Genomic DNA, 17,603 nt, shown 5'->3' with positions numbered 1-17,603 from the left:
CTCAAAAGTCTCAAAGCCACACGGTGCCAAACCACAGCAGGAAGTGCCTCACTGCATTCCTTCCCCAATGTCCTTTTGGAAGCATTTGTTAATAGCTGTAAACAGACAGGCCCTGTGACTCGGCTCAGGACTGGGATTTCCATGTATTACACACACCTTTACAAAAAATAGTGCTTTTATTAATGATGGAGAAGAGATCTTGGTTTTATCAAAGCCAGCAAAGTAAGAATTTTAATTAAAATCCATACTAATAGATCTAAGTGTATTCCACAGCCATGCCATTTATGAAGAAAAAGAAAATCTCTTTGAAAGATTATGCTATTTTCAAGTGCTAAAAAATGAGTTAAATGCACCCCATAATGTGGGAAGAGAGAAAATGGTTTCATTACAGTACCTGAGTAAGCCGAGTGCTTTGTATCACATCCTGCCATTTGCCATATATCCTAGCAGCCAAGCCTTTTACCTGCAAATTCAGATTGATTCCTTTAGCCATTTATGTTTAAAAAGACAAAATCATACCCTGTGTTCCCCCCCACAGCTTCAAGCTCATAAAACCCCAGATAACCCAACATACAAGGTTTTCTGGAAAGGAACAATTTTATTGTCACCAAGTATCATCACCCCAACTTCAGATCCCTGCAACTCGTGACTCTGAATTTAAAGTCATGCACTCCACAAACACATTAGAGGCACATGACTCCCCAGGTTAAATGTTTGGAATCACCATGCAAACCTCTGGCCTCCAAACACCACCTCATCCCTGGGTAATGAGGTTTGTCTGATTGTACCTGGAACAGGTGCAACTGCAACCACAAAAGCCAACAATGCAGAACTGGCTGCTTCTGAAACTAATTCCTTGTACACAAAACTCTCCTTTTTCATAACCAATCACAAGCAAGTGTTTAATCCAAGCCATTCACACTGAGATTTGCTTCATATGCTGAGCTAAAACCCAGCTCAGTGGCATCCTCTAGAAGGTACTGCTGTATTGCACAAATGAAGCAATGGAGAAAACCAGAGTAAGATTTTCCCCTCTCAGTGCAAAGGCAAATACAAACAAAAGTGAAAGCGACCAGAGATACAATAATCCAAGGCAAGAGTAATTAACTTGTTAAAAGGATCCATGCTCCATTAATCTGGCTGAGTAAGAAAAGAATGTTTTTGAGAGGTAAGAAAGCACACAACTGCAAGTGTCTGATTTCAAGGTGAAGAAGCTAAGGCTTCCCAAAGCTGGGGCTGGTCACTTCATCACTGAGCTGACTTGGTTTGCTACAACAGCATGCAAAGAATGAAGGTCACAAAATTAGGACTACCAGTACTAAGCCCCACACCACAAAGCAAACAAAAGGCAATTGTCCAAGCTTGATGCTATGTCACATACACTGTTGGCTTATATCCACAACATTTTTAATTAACTCATTAATTCATTTGAAAAATAAAATGGAGACTCATGCAAGACAGGCAACTTTTTCAGTCCTCTGCAGCCTGCCCTGCATATAGGCTCTACTCTTACAACTGGAGTCAGCTATCAGTGACTGCCACCAAGAGAAACAGAGCAACTCTGTGAGCCTAAAAGTTGAGATGCCTGGCTAAAAGGAAGACCAGTCACATTTTACAGCTGTTAAGAGTCCAGTTGTTAGTAAAACGAGTATTTTCAGTGAATTTAAATGGGCATATATTTATCCACATGCAAAGACATGATGCAGGCAGAAAAATCAGGAAAAAAAACCCAAACCCATGAGGAGCTCCTAGAATTTCCAGGGCTGGGATGAGGAAACAACATGCAATATGAACACTAAAAACCACCCCAAAACCAAAACAAAACAGAAAAATCAAGTTTTGTGTCTTACCTTAGACCGATAAAACAGCCTTGCATCTTCCCTAATGTCACCTTTTACGTGCTTATCTAAGGCACGACAAAGCTTCAGTAAGTGTTGCTAAATAAAGACAAAAGTGTACAGCTATTAAATCCTCCACGTCAAAACTACAGGTTTTACTCAAATATTGTATCAATTTAAAAATTACATGTTTCAGTTTGAATTCTGCTCAGAAACACAGTGTAAAGAAAGAAAAAGGGAAAAAAACCAAGATCACAAGATCCCCTATCTGTTGCTGGCATATTCCTGGCAAACCAGGTCTAAGAGTTTTTAAAGGCAGCTTCAAAGTATAGCAGAGCTATACAACACAAATTCTAAAGTTCTTACTAATTAATTTGCAAATCCTTTCTGCCCCCAAAGTAGCAAACACAGTGCAGTGCCATTCACATCTTTTATCAGCAAAATAATTTCTGAAGCTACAATAGCTAAAAATAAGCTTTTCAGTAATGATGACTCAGGTAATTTCTTTTGTAGGAATTGGCTGAGCAGGTAAAATATATCCAAGGTTTATGCGCTGATCTTTTATTTCTCTCTCAATTTCTGATTACTTTAATAAAGCAGTTTTGCACTTCATAATCTCTCGATAATGATTCCCAAGGTCTTTCACATTCTGTTAATTTCTTCATAAAATTCCTGTTTTCAATCTCTCACTTAACAGCTGCCAAGAGGCTCCGCTCTGCAGAACAGGTGAGACATGCTGAAATTCTATTTATAAACATCTGCTGGTGTCTCAAGGCCACCAGATTTTACCCCCTCTAACTGGCAGACGACCAGAAGTTAAATAGTTAGATTGATTTTCCACAAGTCTAGCCTGCACAATCTTCAGCCACACCCCTCTTGCTCCTTGATGGCTAAAAGGTCAGTGAATAATAGAACCTTTCTTCATTGAGAAATTGAGACATTAAAAAAAAAACCAACTGAAAATATCAAGCTCTCCACAAATCTTAGTAGCACATTGAGACACTCAAGCCTCTAAATGTAACCAAACATTACTGCTTTACATCTCTCAAACAGTTCATATGACAGATTTCTTAAAAGCCAAGAGCAATTCCACAGGGCAGCAGATTTACACAAACACCTTGCAACAAGCAACTCCCAGTAAATGATCACAGAAATCAGGAATACTGAAAGGCTAAGCAGAAGGTATTACTTAGCAGATGTTCACATCACATGGCACAAAGGAACAATCACTACAGAGAAGGGCTACAGCCCTTGCTTTCACTTGCTGCACTCCAGCACAGGAAACTGTAATGTGCTTGAAAATATTTTACTGGATATTTTTAAAGTGGTTTTCTCCCAGACTGAGAAATTTCAATCCTATTTCCAAAGCTGGTAAGATCATTTGACTTAGAATTTCTGGGTTGAGGTAATCTCCAGATACTTTCAGAGAAAGATTAACATAACAAATGCCTGCTCATCCACAGCCTTAAGTTTGGAGGTAGTTCCATTTCAGAAACACAGAAGAGAGGTTTCCCTCTCTGCAGTAAACACAAGGATGTTCTTCTGCATTTACCTTGCCCCAGAACAGAAGTTTCTCCAGTGCTATTATGCACTGGTGATCTTCTATCACATGATAGCTCTTACCCAAACAGTCTCAGTTTGCATGATAAACAATATTTTAAAATCTAAAGGTCTAGCCACTGAAGTACTCACCCTTTGATTAGAATTTACAACATCAAGGAAACTGGCTTCACTGACTAGATGAAGGAGGACGTAGATTAGGTAATACACCTGGAGAGAAATCAAAAAAGCTTCAGCAGTCCAAGCACCATTATAACTCTGCACATCTAGAAACAGCACTATCTCTGCTTTCTGGAATGAATCCACCTCGCCAACAGCCAGGCCAATGGGCAATTGTATCAACATCTCCACCTAGCTAATTGATTTGCAACAGTATATTTATGTATTAGAAACCGTATTACACTGTTTTACCTAACCTAAGTAACCCATAAAAATTTCTATGGTTTTAATAACTGAAAATTATATTCAGCAGTTAGCTTTATTTTCCCATCATCTACCTCCAGATCAAATCACTTGCTGAGAGATTCCGTGATAACCACTCAAATATCCAAACCAATATTCCATTTTTTGCATGGATGGAAATACTAAATCTTTCCAACACTTGCTTACGAGAAGAGATTAATAAATCTTTTTCTCAAGGCTGCAGGTGAAGGTTTGGCTCAGCACCAAACAGTTTTCACTGATTACATCAGAAGGGAGGGAAGATCATCCTCTGATTACAGAAGTTGGCACTCAAGACATTCCCGTGACTCAGAAAATCTGACCATTTCCGTGTTTGTAAAACAGCCCAATACAGGTTCCTTCACCATGTGCTACTTCTTTCCTTCCTCCATGACTGTAGCCGAAATGAATATTTTAAAGATGAACAGTAGCAAAACAGTGTATTTACAGTTTTACATACAGAACTGTCCACAGTTAAAAAGTAAAATAAACATTCTCCAAATTGTATAAAATATACAATGTATAAAATATATAAAAGATGCATAAAAACCAAAAGCAAAAAAGCACTATTGGCTGTATACCTCATGTTCTAGTTCTGCATGAAGATGGTTTTCATCAGCATTCTGTTCCTTCAGTCCTTCTCTCATCTCTCTCATCTTCTTCAGTAGACAAGAAGGTTTCATACACACCAGAAAGTGATGCAGAAGAGACATCTACAGATACAAACATTAACAAATTGGACTGATTTACTGACAACAGAAAATTGGAAACTGAGTGCCACTGTAATATTAGCTGTCCATTAATACAAGAATAGAAAAGGGATTTTTAACTAAAAAGGAAGTTTTCGTGCTTTGAGTAATTTTTGACTATTCACAGACTTAAGTGTTTGTACATTGCCTCAATAAAAATCTGACCTATGAAAACAGTGTGTCTCCACATGAATACAAAAGGGGGATTCACAGAAGTGTAGACCTCTTTCCCATGTCTAAAATTAATGTTTAGGCACATAAACAAGCACTTACAAGCTGCAGAACATGCAGATAACACAGGTGCAAATTTACTTTTAATACTAATCTAAAGAGAAAATTAATTGGTCATTTTGCAAGGTTCTTGAAAATGGGCTTACAGTATTAAAACATAAAACAAAAACATACAATATACATGTTTTCTAAATTTCCAAATTATACAAAGACAACTTATTTATGCAGTACCTGCTTGTCACTGTCATCAGGTATTTCCACATGCTTTTTATGAAGAAGTTTTGCAATTATCACTAGGCTAAGATGTCTTCTTACTTCCCTGAAAAACAATTTTTAAAAATTATTTCCCACAGAATTTCTCAAACCCACAGTTTCTACAAAGTATGTGAGGCTACGCATGGCTTAAACTGTTAAACTGGATTTTCTGAATATAGGTGCTATATAAACCAGTAAGGAGGCTAGCAAAACAGAAGTACCCTTAATCACATTGCTCAGCTTCTGCACAAGTAAACAATGCTAGATACTTGTCTCCAAGCCTGAAGTTAATGACCCGACTAATTCTCCTTACTCAGTTACATTTTAATATATTAATTTTAAAGATACAGAATTCAAAATGATGCTTAGAAACAGACATTAATTGCCCAAAGAAAATTTAAGTTTTGGTCATTCAGGCAAGAATTACAGTAAGTGATGGATGTCAGAACCTGAAGGTAAGCCCTTTTGTGGTACAGGGTACCAAAAATCCACAGCCCAGAAACTACATAAAAGATTTAACCCTCTTTCCCAGCAAGGGTAATCCGGAAGTTATACGTGAACACTAAGAATTGCATATACATTTGTAACATAGGAGAAAACACAAATGCTTTTTTTTTTTTTTAAGTGCTATGTAATAAATATTGCATTTTTCAGACTTTGAGCTTATACAAGTAAACCAGCTGTAAATGACCCTGCGTGTTTCTGACATTACAGTGTCATTACCGTCCGCGCTCGATCCAGCTGGGCACGAGCTGAACAAGCCACAGGAGGTTATGGTGATTACTGGAGAGTTCACTCACTGCCAGGCACAGCTCAGGCATCTTTAAAAGAACAACAAAACATCCTGATACTGAAGAATGGCTGTTTGCTTTATTTGCAGAGGAGCACACATCTACTCCCCAGAAACACAGTCAGCGTAAGTGATAAAAGGAACTGATCTAACAAGAGATGAGGTACATAATGAGATTTCTGCATTGCACCTGAAGGTGGGTCTGCTAAATAATATTTATAGTAATGTTTTTAATGACATCTTACTAGCATAGTGCAATAATTTCTTAATCCTATCAGACTGTCATTTTAAACATACACCTATTTTAGTACACAATCTTACGAAAAACACAACAGTCCTCTTGTAGAAGAGGACAGGCAAGCTCATGCAACAAAAACCCCCTCAGTATACCCACCCACTCCTAAATCTCACATAAACCCAAAGCTTTGAATTTCTCTTACTATTACATGTACTATTACTGAAAATTTTATATTACATGTTCAGCCAGTACTTTTCTGATATGCCAAGAATGAAAAACAAAAACTTCAAAACAGAAGCTGCAGTTTCACAAATCCAGTACAATAAATTTATTAAGTTACCTTTGTATCCCAGTCTCTTATACTCATCAGAAGCTTTACAAAAAGGCACTGAAAGTCTATCAAAGGAACTTGTTTTAACTGTTTCTCCAAGCTTATTTTAAATAGCAATATAAGCAGCAGCCATATTTCTCGATCAGTGTATCTGTCTTGAATTACTGATGTACAGAAACCTAGAAACTTTAAAAGAAATACAAGGCATTAAAATCTGAGATTGTTTTAGCTTATTTTGAAGCATGATAAGTTTTCCACATTCATATTAAAATGTACCTCAAATTATGTACAGTTTTGGCAACACTTGTGTACCAAAACATGTTCCCATCTCCCAATAACAGCCCCCCTTTTTTTTTTTTTTTAATTATACCTGCTGGAGACTCATTTTTTGAGCAATGGGAATATTTCCCAGACACTACCTGAGCAGGATCTTTCTCAACTACACAGATAATCCAGATAATTGAAGGAAAGGCCAAAAGATTTTCTAAATACACCAGTAACACTGAAAACTTAAACCAAAGGATAATTTCTCCTATGTGAGGGAGCCAAGATGTTCAATAAAGTGCCACATCTGGAAAAGGGACGCAGCAAACTCTGCAGTTGTGAGTGAAGCCAATGGAAGTCAGGAAACTGAAGCTTGCAACATGCCTGCAATAAACTGCTGAATGTGAAGCTGAAGCTTCAGGATAGCATCTACTCAAACACATGCTCAGGACTAGATCGCAAACCCTATCCACCCTCTCAAAAGAAAACACACACAAAAAAAGACACCCAACCTACAAAAGCCTTGGAGTTTTCTCACCTTAATCACATTAATTAAATTGTTTTCAAGTAGACTGGGGAAAGCTGGGCAGGCAGAGGCTATGTCTCCTCTTGGCTGTTGACTCACTGTTTCTTGCACCTGACTTCTAATAGAAGAAACATAATCTGAGCAACAAATGAACAATTTAAAAGCCCACAAAGGCTTACTGACATCAAACGGAAGGAAAAAAAAAAACAACGCAAACCCTGCATGTTTCAAAATGCCTTCAAATCAAAATAATCCTCAGTTACAGAGCATTTAACATACACATCTCACTCAACTTGTAGCAAATTACTTTGCCCAGCTATTTAGCCAATAATCCTGCAAAGATTCATTAGGAAGATGCAGGACAAAGGACAATGCTCTGGTTTGCTGAATCCTTACCTAGAAGGCATTGTTTGAAGTTCAGGGTTATTTATTCTTACTAAGACCTGAGCTGAGAACTTGAAGAGTATGAGAAAGGAATTAAAGAAGATTCTAAATTCTAAGCACATGACTTGCTTTCACAGGATCCAGGCAATAAATATCAAGAGGAAAACACTTACAAAATATCATGCTCATTGAAGTCGGGTTGAAGATGTTGCAATGGAAAGAGAGTTCTGAACCCAATACCCATATTGATAAAAACAGCTGATATATCAGCTATTGAAGGAATCCATGGTTTAAACTGTTCAGCACTGATGGAAGCTACAAATAAAAGACATGGAATGGATTAGTTTAAATTTAGTTCTTAGCATTAATTCCTTTTAAGAAAAACAAATAAGCTCTGCAGTTTGCATCAATTCTACCAGTTCTCATCTCAGAGGTGTCAGCACATTGAACAAAAAGCTTATTTTCAGAACAAGGAGGGAGCAAAAAAGTCTAATATAGTATTTTACACCAGGGAAATTTTACACCAAAAGTATTTTACACCACCTTGCCTGGGTAACAGGTCGATTACTTTCAAGTTCCACCCGTTTTCCATCACAGCTCTCTTTCATCACAAACAGCAAAACAAGCAATGAGGCAATATTTACATCTAGGAGAACACATAAATTACTGCCTGTGCAGGTAAAGGTAAGAGAGTGTTATCAGCGTGAGACTGGAAGTGAAGCTAAGTAAGATTTGAAAACAGGCAAGGTTTCTGGAACAGAAGTGCTAAACAAGGAACTCCCAGCCCTAATTGTTTGAATGCTCATTCATAATCAAGCCTAATGCCAGCAAGGCACAAAATAAAGGAGGCTACATTCCCTCTCATATCAGCTCATAGCCCAATTTCAAACAAGAATTAAAACATGGGGTACAGTTTGGACAGGTCTGAGCAAATACTTCAAAAGAACCACATTATTTTAACAATTGTAACTGGTAGCCTTAAAAGAATGTCACTTTTGATGGATCTGAATGAAGACATGGGGAACATATAAAGGAACTTGTAGTGCAAAAATATTTGAGAGTACAGACAAAGGAAGGCAAAACACACAAGACATCAGCAGCACTGTGGGTTGAAGCAAATCCTTCAAAGTGTTTCTGTGCAGGTGTATGATTCACTTCACTTTTGTCATTTATCTGGAAAGTAAATCATGAAGTGCTACATACTGGGTAAGACAATGTGAAAAACATCTTGCAGTCCTTAAGCTACAAACGTCTGCATCAGTCAAAGCAAAAGATGGAAAGGATAGCAAACTTTCGAGCAGACTGGGCTTCTCTTCAGGTCAATTCCACTTGTGAAATACCAGAAGTGAGTTTAAAAGGCCCTGTGCTGGGATGCACTGCTTTGCAGGTACATGCCAGGACCACATACTGTGGTACAGGTTGCACACACTCAGTGAAGATCAACCCCAAGCATTTCAGCATTACAGAAGTAAGAAAATAGCCTAAATTCATGCCAAAATCACCCAACAGAACTGGTGCCTTTTACTTCCTCACTAACACTTTTCTAAACTGATGAGAGAAGAAATGCTTTCACTCAGGTGGTCAGTTTTCCATCCTTCAAATACTTACAGTTTTTTAGTGTTATCTCCATCAATCTGTCCAAGATCTGGGTAGAAACACAATAGTCAGGATGAATAGACATCATCTGTGAAGAGAGAAGAAGCTACACATCAAAAACCAAGCTTCATGACGGCATCAGTTTCCTTTTAGTTAGAAAAAAACAACCACATCAAACCAGAACAAAAACACCACCAAACTTCTCAGAAGAATGAGTAACAGATTAAAAAACAAACAAACAAAAAACCCTTACCCCAAAGCCTCTAATGCAAGATACACCAATGAGAACAGAATACTGTGAATTTATATTATTTCAAGCAGTGAAAAGATGATATGAATACTTTAAAATTAATTATTTGCAGTATCAGAATGCTGTAACACCATGTTGGTTTATAAAAAAGTTCTGAGGGTTCAAAGAATGGAAAGTATCATGAACATCTTTAGAACCCATTTGCATCTGTGATCAAATTGTGCTCCCTGAGCAGGAGTGGAGGCAACAGAGTTAACTACATCCTTTTCCAGTCACAGGAAAGTTGGACATATACAATACTAAACTCAAACAGTGAATTCTTAGTTTTTCACATAACTCTTAACTACAAAAACACGACTATGAAGTACAGTTCAGGTTTCTTGAAGCACTTCACAGGCCCAACAAAACTTCTTTTCCCTCCCCACAAGTGCTGGGCAGTTTCCTGCTCTGTAAGTGATCTGAATTGGCTCACACTTCTTACTTATTACAGGAACACCAGAGCTCACAGAAAGAGGGAAGGGAACTTTTTACTGGCTGGAGGGAAGGACACAGAAGAGCAAAATATTTTGCTTTTGTCAAATGTAGGAAGCCAATCAACAGACAGAGGCTGCAATTTCACAGGTGGTTCAGCTTTCTTTTTTGTTTCAGGTACAGTTAGAATGTGGCAAATAATAACAGAATGGAGACTGGAGAGGGGCATTTTTGTGAGTAACAGCACTGTGTAAATTCCTGGGGATTCAGACACTGACACAGACATCTTGAAAGGACAGTCACCACACTTCCTTTGAGAATGACTCCAGGCTTCTTCCTGAGCCATAAGGTACCTTTTCCAAATGAAAATTATCTGATAACGCTGGTATCACTGATGATTTAGAAGATGATATATGTAGAAAATGGTACCTTTGCACTTTTGCATACTGCAGCATGTATTGTTTTTCTAAGGGTGGAAGGAAATAAGATCAGCATTTGCTCATGATTTGGCCCACAGTATCTCTCCTCACCTACTGTGTCCTTTTTCAGTGCAGTAGCATATATGAATGTGGACAGGGACATGCAGCTTTGCATTCACTCAGAGTGTGGAGAAAAGGCTATCTTTATTGTTTTACCCCTAGTGACAACCAAAGTATTTCAGACTGGCGAACAAATCAGAACCCAGAATCAAATTTTTTAAAAAATTATTTAAAAGTTGTTAACCTAATGGAACAGATTATTCCTGCTTCAACTGGCTTCCAGAAAAAATATTACACATGCACAGAGTTATTATAACTGCATGAATAGCACAGACTTACCTGGAAAAGCCACTTCAGAATTGGTATGGGACACAATATACAACTGTAAGCAGAACTTAAAAAACCGTTAACAGCTAAAGAAAGCTGTTGTGTTACACTAGAACTGTAAGAGAAAAATGGGGGAAAGGAAAGAGGATAAAAATCAATCAGTGGTTGAATCATCACTTTCACAAAAACATAAGAACTTCCTCATCCCTCAGGTCATCATCAACAACAAAGACAGATTTGAACATGCAAAACAGATGTTATTTTTATGCTATTACTTATATAAAATGCCACAGTAATCAAACCTTGATTTTTAATAGCAATCAAATTCACAAATGTCATTTAGAACAACTATCTTTCTCTATAGAAAGCCATACCATACAGTTTGGAAACATTTGTATTATTATGGAATAATAGTTTCAAACAAACATTGATTTACACTATTGTACTATGAACCACTGTGCTGACTACACAGACAGGCTGCTATGCTCAATGAGACTATTAAATAAGATTTTTAACTGTCCAATGTCCTTTACCAACACTTTCAGATCAAGAGAGAAAATAAACATTGTTTTCAAAAATTTTTAAATACCCTCTTAAATAAAGGATCTGGAGGTAAACTAACAGAATTAAAATCCCACAGCCTAATCTCACTGTGCAAACTTGTGGGGTGCAAACAGTAGCTGTTGGGAGGACAGACAGTGTGCTATTGCTATTACTGAAGTACTGTGGCTTCAGTCGCTGGGATGAGCTCAGCTGGTCAGAGCAGGGTGCTGATAATGCCAATGTTGTGGGTTGAAACCCCGTATGGAACATTCATTTAGGAGTTGGACTTGATCCTTTTGAGCCCCTTCCAACTCAGGATATTCTGTGATTCTTCTTTAGAAAGTTAGGGATGTCATGGGCAGCTGAATTAAAGCTATCCAGTTTCCCACATACTCTCCTTTAGTCTCCTCTATTCTCTCCATCTGCTAAATCAGGTAATTCTGTCGAGAGATCTGTCCTCACTCCTACACATACCCTCTACCTGCCTGACTGGTGAGACCTCCATGTGCCAACTGGGCAGCCAGTACATGCCAGATGTGCCAACTGGACAGAATGCATAAGCAATTAAATCATAATTGCCTTCTGCAAGGGATGATTAGTTTAATTCTCATTCCTCCAGTCACTGATTTACAAGATGCTTTTGAAGCTCATATCCTTGTGATCTCCAAAACATATTAATAGAAAGGCCTGAAGCCAAAGGAGTGTATCACAAACACCACTTCCTCAAGAGATGAGAAGTCACTCTCCTCCTCTTCACACCCACAACTGAACATACACATGTATAAAAAATCCTTTAAGATTGACTGAATTCTCTCAGTTCCTCTAATGCATGTTTGGAATAAAACACCAACTGAAATAACCAGAGATGTTCAGGATTTACACTCATGATACTAGGCAAGAATTTGTCTAGCTACTTGTAGCCCAACAGCCTTGTAAATACAGAGCAAAAATGCCTGTGAGTTGCAGAGCAGTTGTTTATGTACACACAGACATGCTGGTGGCTCAGTGACTGAACTGAACAGATGTCAGAGATCCTGACTCTGCAATCCTCATTAGCTGGAGCCTCCAGTCCCACACCCATCCAGGACAGAAGCACCAAAGTTCTTTCAGCAGACATAATGTAACACTAGAAGGTCACAAATAGGTAACCACAAAGCTCTTATTTCAGTCTGGGGATAGTTAAGCTTGTGTTCATTATAACGTTTCACTTCTGCATTTGTCTTCCACAAACTGGTCAGGTTATCAACGGCAGCCCAATGTAGTAGAAATATGGCAAAGGCCAGAACAGCTGTTTTTCCTCATGTCTCATTGAAGAGGTTTTTCAAGTATTCCAGAGGAGGAAAGAAGGAAGCTTCAAGTTACAATTTACTGCTCCATAAAGCTAATCCAGAAAGGAAAATTCCAGGGAAAGCCAATCAGTCTTGCCTACTTACTAAGACAGAGCTCATTTGCATACAAAGATAAAATAGTATCTTAAAACTGCTAAAAAGGAAAAGAAAATTGTACAAGTAAACACAACAAAGTGAAGAAGTTATTCTTACTTAAGAAGCAGATTTTCTATAGAATTTTGAGGGATGAAGTGAAAATTCCTCAAGTCAAGGTTATGTTGAGTGAAGATTTTCCCAGAGGCTGATAAATCAAATATATCTTCTCCAGGGTGGTAGTCAGGTATGACATAAGTTACTACTGAAAATCTCTTTATAAACGCCCTGTAAAATTCGAAATTGCTTTTATCAATTCAAACATTGAGAAGCTGCTTGAGACAGTTCTTTGCATTGTGTGATGAACACATCAGTCTCATGTGAAAGCTGAATTGTTAGAATACAGTAGCACCCAAGGAAATTCACCCAACCCCAAAAGATTTAAAAATGGTTCTCATTAAACATATTAACAGCTGTTGAAAACAGAGAGAGGTTAGGGGGGAAAAAGGCTAGAAAAGCAAAAACCAAGATTTAATTGGTTTTGGAGTTGCAAGGACCTGTGTTCTTCTGAGAGATCATCTTCATTAGCATTGTCCTCATTTTCTCCACCTGAAGCCTTGTCCTCTCTTTCTATATCTTCCTGTAACTGCTTCTCTATTTCCTCTAATCTGAAATAATAGCAGCAGCAGAGCACATCATCACCATTTAGTATTTATGACAGAAACAACAAAATCCAAGCTCTGAATATGAACCCTGGAGTCAGGAGTCAGTTACACAAAGCAAAAAAGCGTGTGAGACATTGCATTTGTGTAAAACACAAGCACCTTGCTATTCCAAGATACAAAATGAACGTTTCCCAAATTCTAATGAATTTCCAACAGCACAATCAATCAGTGGTTTGTCAGACATGAATACATTCAACCAACACCCGATAAAGTTTTTGTAATTGCACAAGACTTTCAATCTTGTGGCTGAACGTTTATGTTTTGCTAAGCGCCAAACAAGTATTTCATTTGTTAGAAAGTATTATTTGTAGGAGTATCTGCTACTCCATGGGCAGTCAGCCCACAGCTACCAGGGTCAGAATCTTTAATCAAAACAGCTAATCACACACATATATCCATCACCAGCGTTTGCCATTAACACACAAACCACATTTCACTTCCTACCCAAAAGATCTCTTGTAAGAACACTCATTAGCTCTGTTCACTGACCTGTATAACTACGCAGACACCAACAGCCTGCACAGCTTTGGGAACCAAAACTGAGTTACAAATGCCTTTGAAAAAACTAGTACAGTCAGTCTACATAAATATTTCTATTTCATGCCTGACCAGCAGCTGCCAGCTGGCTCAGTGACCTAAAACGAAGGCATCAGTAAATTTAGCCTGGCTCTTCAGGGGTAAACAGATGTATCACAAATCACTCCTTGTTGCTTGGAAGGAGCCTGTCATTCACCTTTTACAATTTAAGCCACACTTGAAGGTCCTGACAGTTGTATGTTGGTGGCATCAGCAGGCAAAGCTTAGCTTGGTGCTAATCAAACTCCATCAGGTTTGGGGAGATAAGCAAATCTAAGTTTCAACAACACCATCTCACATTTCAAACCAGCTTTAAGAAACAAACCTTGTCGATTCTTCTTTCTCCTTCAAGAGATGATCTAAGCTGTTCACATATGACACCTTGCTTATAAAAGGAGTCTTAGAAAGCTGTAAAAGAAATAGTAAGAAATTTTAAAAATACCATAAGCCATCAATTCATTATAAGACAATAATCAAAACAGAAACATCTTCCAATATTATTGATATTTTACATGCAGATAGAAACCCAAAGGAGACCCTGCAAAGCCAATGATTAACAGTTTAGGTTTCTCAGTCCCTTGACAATTTTACATAATGGTCAAATCTCTCTTAGTGACTAATTTAAAAATACTGTGCCTCACAATGGATCTGAACAGTGAAGCAAGTCTCTGTATCTCTGAGGCTGACCTTCAGCTAACCTTCACACACAGAATTGGCATCAGAAGCCTTTTACCTCACAACTTAACTATTATTATTATTATTATTACTGTTGTTGTTATTATTATTGCTATCCACTGAGACCCTGGGAATTCCCATTCTTGTGCATAAGACAAGAAACTCCAAAAATTATTCGGTACTTTTTTTTTTTTTTTACTTTCAGAGTCCCCATAGGGCAAAATTCCAGTGTTTGCTAAATCACATCTAAATTCATCAGACAAAACTTCCAATCAAAATCACACAAACTAAGGAGCTAATAAACAGAATTTTAAAAAAACAAACAAAACAGCATGGAAAATTAAGAAATTTTGCTAGTGGTTGGCTTTTCAGTAGCCAGTCTTTTATCCAGCTTGTAGCAGACAACAGATTTGAAATCTTTTATGGCTATGATTCTGTTCTTTGGACAAGCACAGTCCTTCTGACACCACCCTGGTGTTCAGTTACCTTTTAATGTAACAAGCAGCATGTCTTTATGTGGGAAATCTTATAGGAAAGCTGAAGACTTCTTAGCTTATTTTATATTTGGTTAATATGTGTGAAGTAACCGTTGAACACTAAGGAATAAAAAACTTTATTCCAATGTGCATATATGTCCCTTCTTACAAGAGAACAACATAAGTATATGCAAAAACCATGGTCATGGAAATGTTGGGACAATTCTTAACTGTTTTGTCTTACTTGGCCTTTAATTATACCAGGAACAGGCCAAGCCAATCGTTGTGGTCACACACATGTCCCACAAGTATTTGATCTAGGCTGCATGTGTTTATCAGGCTTAACCATTAATTAGGTAGCTGTGTTGGTTGAGATTGTGAAATACACATGTAATCACACCAGTCTGATCTACAACACTCTTGATTACAGAATCATAAGGACAGATTAAATAATTACAGCTGCTCAACATCTGCCCACAGAGATAGTAACTCAGTCAACAAAGAAACCATATCAGAGATTAAGAAACATGAGGAGAGGGGGAGGTAAAAGAGAGAATTTATACAGGCATTCTGCTATTTGTTTTCCACTGTGATGGGCTGACCCCAGCCAGCAGCCAAGCACCACACAGCTTGGTCATTCCCCCAGCCAGTGGTGCAGGGCACTGAACAAGCAATGCAAAGGCAAGAGAATTCATGGGTCAAGATAACAACAGTTTAATAAGGGAAAAGGGATAATGGAGAAAAAGTGATTCAAAGGCAGTCACTCAGCACCTTTCACAAGCAGAAGGATGCCCAGCTAGACTCAGAGCAGTGGCTACATGCCAGACCAACTCCCCCCTGTCAGTTCTGATTGCTGAGCAGGACATTATGTGGCATGGAATACATACATCCCTTTGGTCATCTGGGGTCTGCTCTCCAGGCTCTGATCCTTCCCAACTTTTTGCCTGCTCTATGGGGGCAGCATGGGAAGAAGAGAAAGCCCTGATGCTGTGCAAGTACTGCTTCACAACAGGCAGAAGACTGGTCTCTTACCAGCATTGTTTTTGTCTGAAACACACAGCACCATACAGCTGTCATAAAGAAAATTAATTCCAACCCAGCCAGGCTCAGTATAAAATCTCTTTGTTTAAATGCAGCCACTTCCAACCTGTACCAACTGTCAGGAATGCCACACTAAGACCTACTGCAGGATCTTCCCTATTAAAACATTATTTTACAACAAAACTTCAAAATCACTACTCATTTGACACGCTCTTGTTGAATAAATTTTTAAAACTACAAACCAATTCATCACCACAATATCCTGTACACAGGATTCCAACACATCACCTACCCCTTGTGATCAGATTTTCATCCAGCATTTTGAAATCCTAAAATACTTCCAATTTCCATGAAATACAACCTCAAAGAAAACACCACACTTACTCATATGCAGATCTCTGACAATCACAGACTGTGTCAAGGATATATGACTGGAGTCTAGCACACAGCTTTCAATGGCTACATCAATCTCCTCCAGTTAACTTCAGCTCATAAAAATCTTTAAGATTTTTCCTGACTAGGAAAACAAAAACATTAGACTGCAAATATTCTCTAAATGTAACCTGCTAACTTGAAGGGGGGAAAAGTAAAACCAGAACTCCCAAAAACCACCAGAAGGCACACAGCTAAATCAATCCATCTGCACAAAACATCTTTCAGCCATTCCCAGGACAAGCACAGTAACAAGCACATCCCTGCTCCAACTACATTGTAACTGTACAGCAGCCAAGTAACCAGTTTTGCAGGCAAATAATTCTGAATTATCATGCATTATGAATAAGGGATAAAATCATATAAAAACAGAACATTACAAAGCTGATTATCTGCTATCTCATCACACTCTGCTGTAGCTTTGGTGGGCGTAATGAGAATCAGCAAGAGGTGGCTAAGTGTTGGTGCAGAATACATTTTTGACTACAATTAATGTAGAGCAACTATTACCAATAAGTCACACACATTCTGACTGTTGTTGGCCAATGGGTTCTACTGGCACCACTTAGACAAAAACTTGACTGAGTCTACAGCATTTACTCAATGTTTGTAGAAGACACAGACAGTCATGGTTTGCCTTGCGTGGTAGTGGAATAGGTACTAGAAGACTACTGGACATCTCAGTTGCTGGAGCAACCTGTTATTTGTCGATAAAACAGAGCTAAATAGCAGAAATTAGTTCTCTAGAACACCTGAAGCAGTTGCTGTTTGCATGTAACAGATGGAACACGTAAGGTTGGAGGCAATTTGGTTTTTGAGTGTTAGATGCCTTTATTCACCAGGGCCTCTGTTTGTGTTTTGGTGGATACCTACTATATAAAACTTCATTCTCCTAAAATTTGAAATATGGGGTAGTAATTTAGCACCCACTAGACCTTGCACTATGCTAAAATCTGTATTATTCTTCTTGCAAAGAACATCCAT

The 17,603-nt window shown here is 38.2% G+C and overlaps 1 protein-coding gene across 2 annotated transcripts in view; it reads right to left on the bottom strand.

Annotated features, from left to right (window-relative positions):
* The window catches only part of SLF2 (SMC5/6 complex localization factor 2), a 29,687-nt gene that overhangs the window by 2,964 nt on the left and 9,120 nt on the right, over positions 1–17,603 (bottom strand). For both annotated transcript variants that reach the window (XM_085064966.1, XM_085064967.1), the window contains exons 6-19: positions 14,321–14,403; positions 13,252–13,362; positions 12,815–12,982; positions 10,743–10,845; positions 9,216–9,291; positions 7,781–7,922; positions 7,236–7,341; positions 6,443–6,619; positions 5,798–5,895; positions 5,051–5,138; positions 4,421–4,552; positions 3,531–3,608; positions 1,851–1,937; positions 395–463 (exon numbers count right to left, since the gene is read on the bottom strand). In XM_085064966.1, coding sequence (XP_084921092.1) covers positions 395–463; positions 1,851–1,937; positions 3,531–3,608; positions 4,421–4,552; positions 5,051–5,138; positions 5,798–5,895; positions 6,443–6,619; positions 7,236–7,341; positions 7,781–7,922; positions 9,216–9,291; positions 10,743–10,845; positions 12,815–12,982; positions 13,252–13,362; positions 14,321–14,403 — 1,518 coding nt within the window. The remainder of the gene's footprint in view (positions 1–394; positions 464–1,850; positions 1,938–3,530; positions 3,609–4,420; positions 4,553–5,050; positions 5,139–5,797; positions 5,896–6,442; positions 6,620–7,235; positions 7,342–7,780; positions 7,923–9,215; positions 9,292–10,742; positions 10,846–12,814; positions 12,983–13,251; positions 13,363–14,320; positions 14,404–17,603) is intronic.

The sequence above is a fragment of the Lichenostomus cassidix genome, chromosome 6 (genome assembly GCF_008360975.1).
Source record: "Lichenostomus cassidix isolate B80296 chromosome 6, HeHo_3.0, whole genome shotgun sequence".
NCBI classification, from domain to species: domain Eukaryota; kingdom Metazoa; phylum Chordata; class Aves; order Passeriformes; family Meliphagidae; genus Lichenostomus; species Lichenostomus cassidix.
Note: the sequence above shows the minus strand (reverse complement) of the source record. Positions and strands in the feature narration are given on the sequence as shown.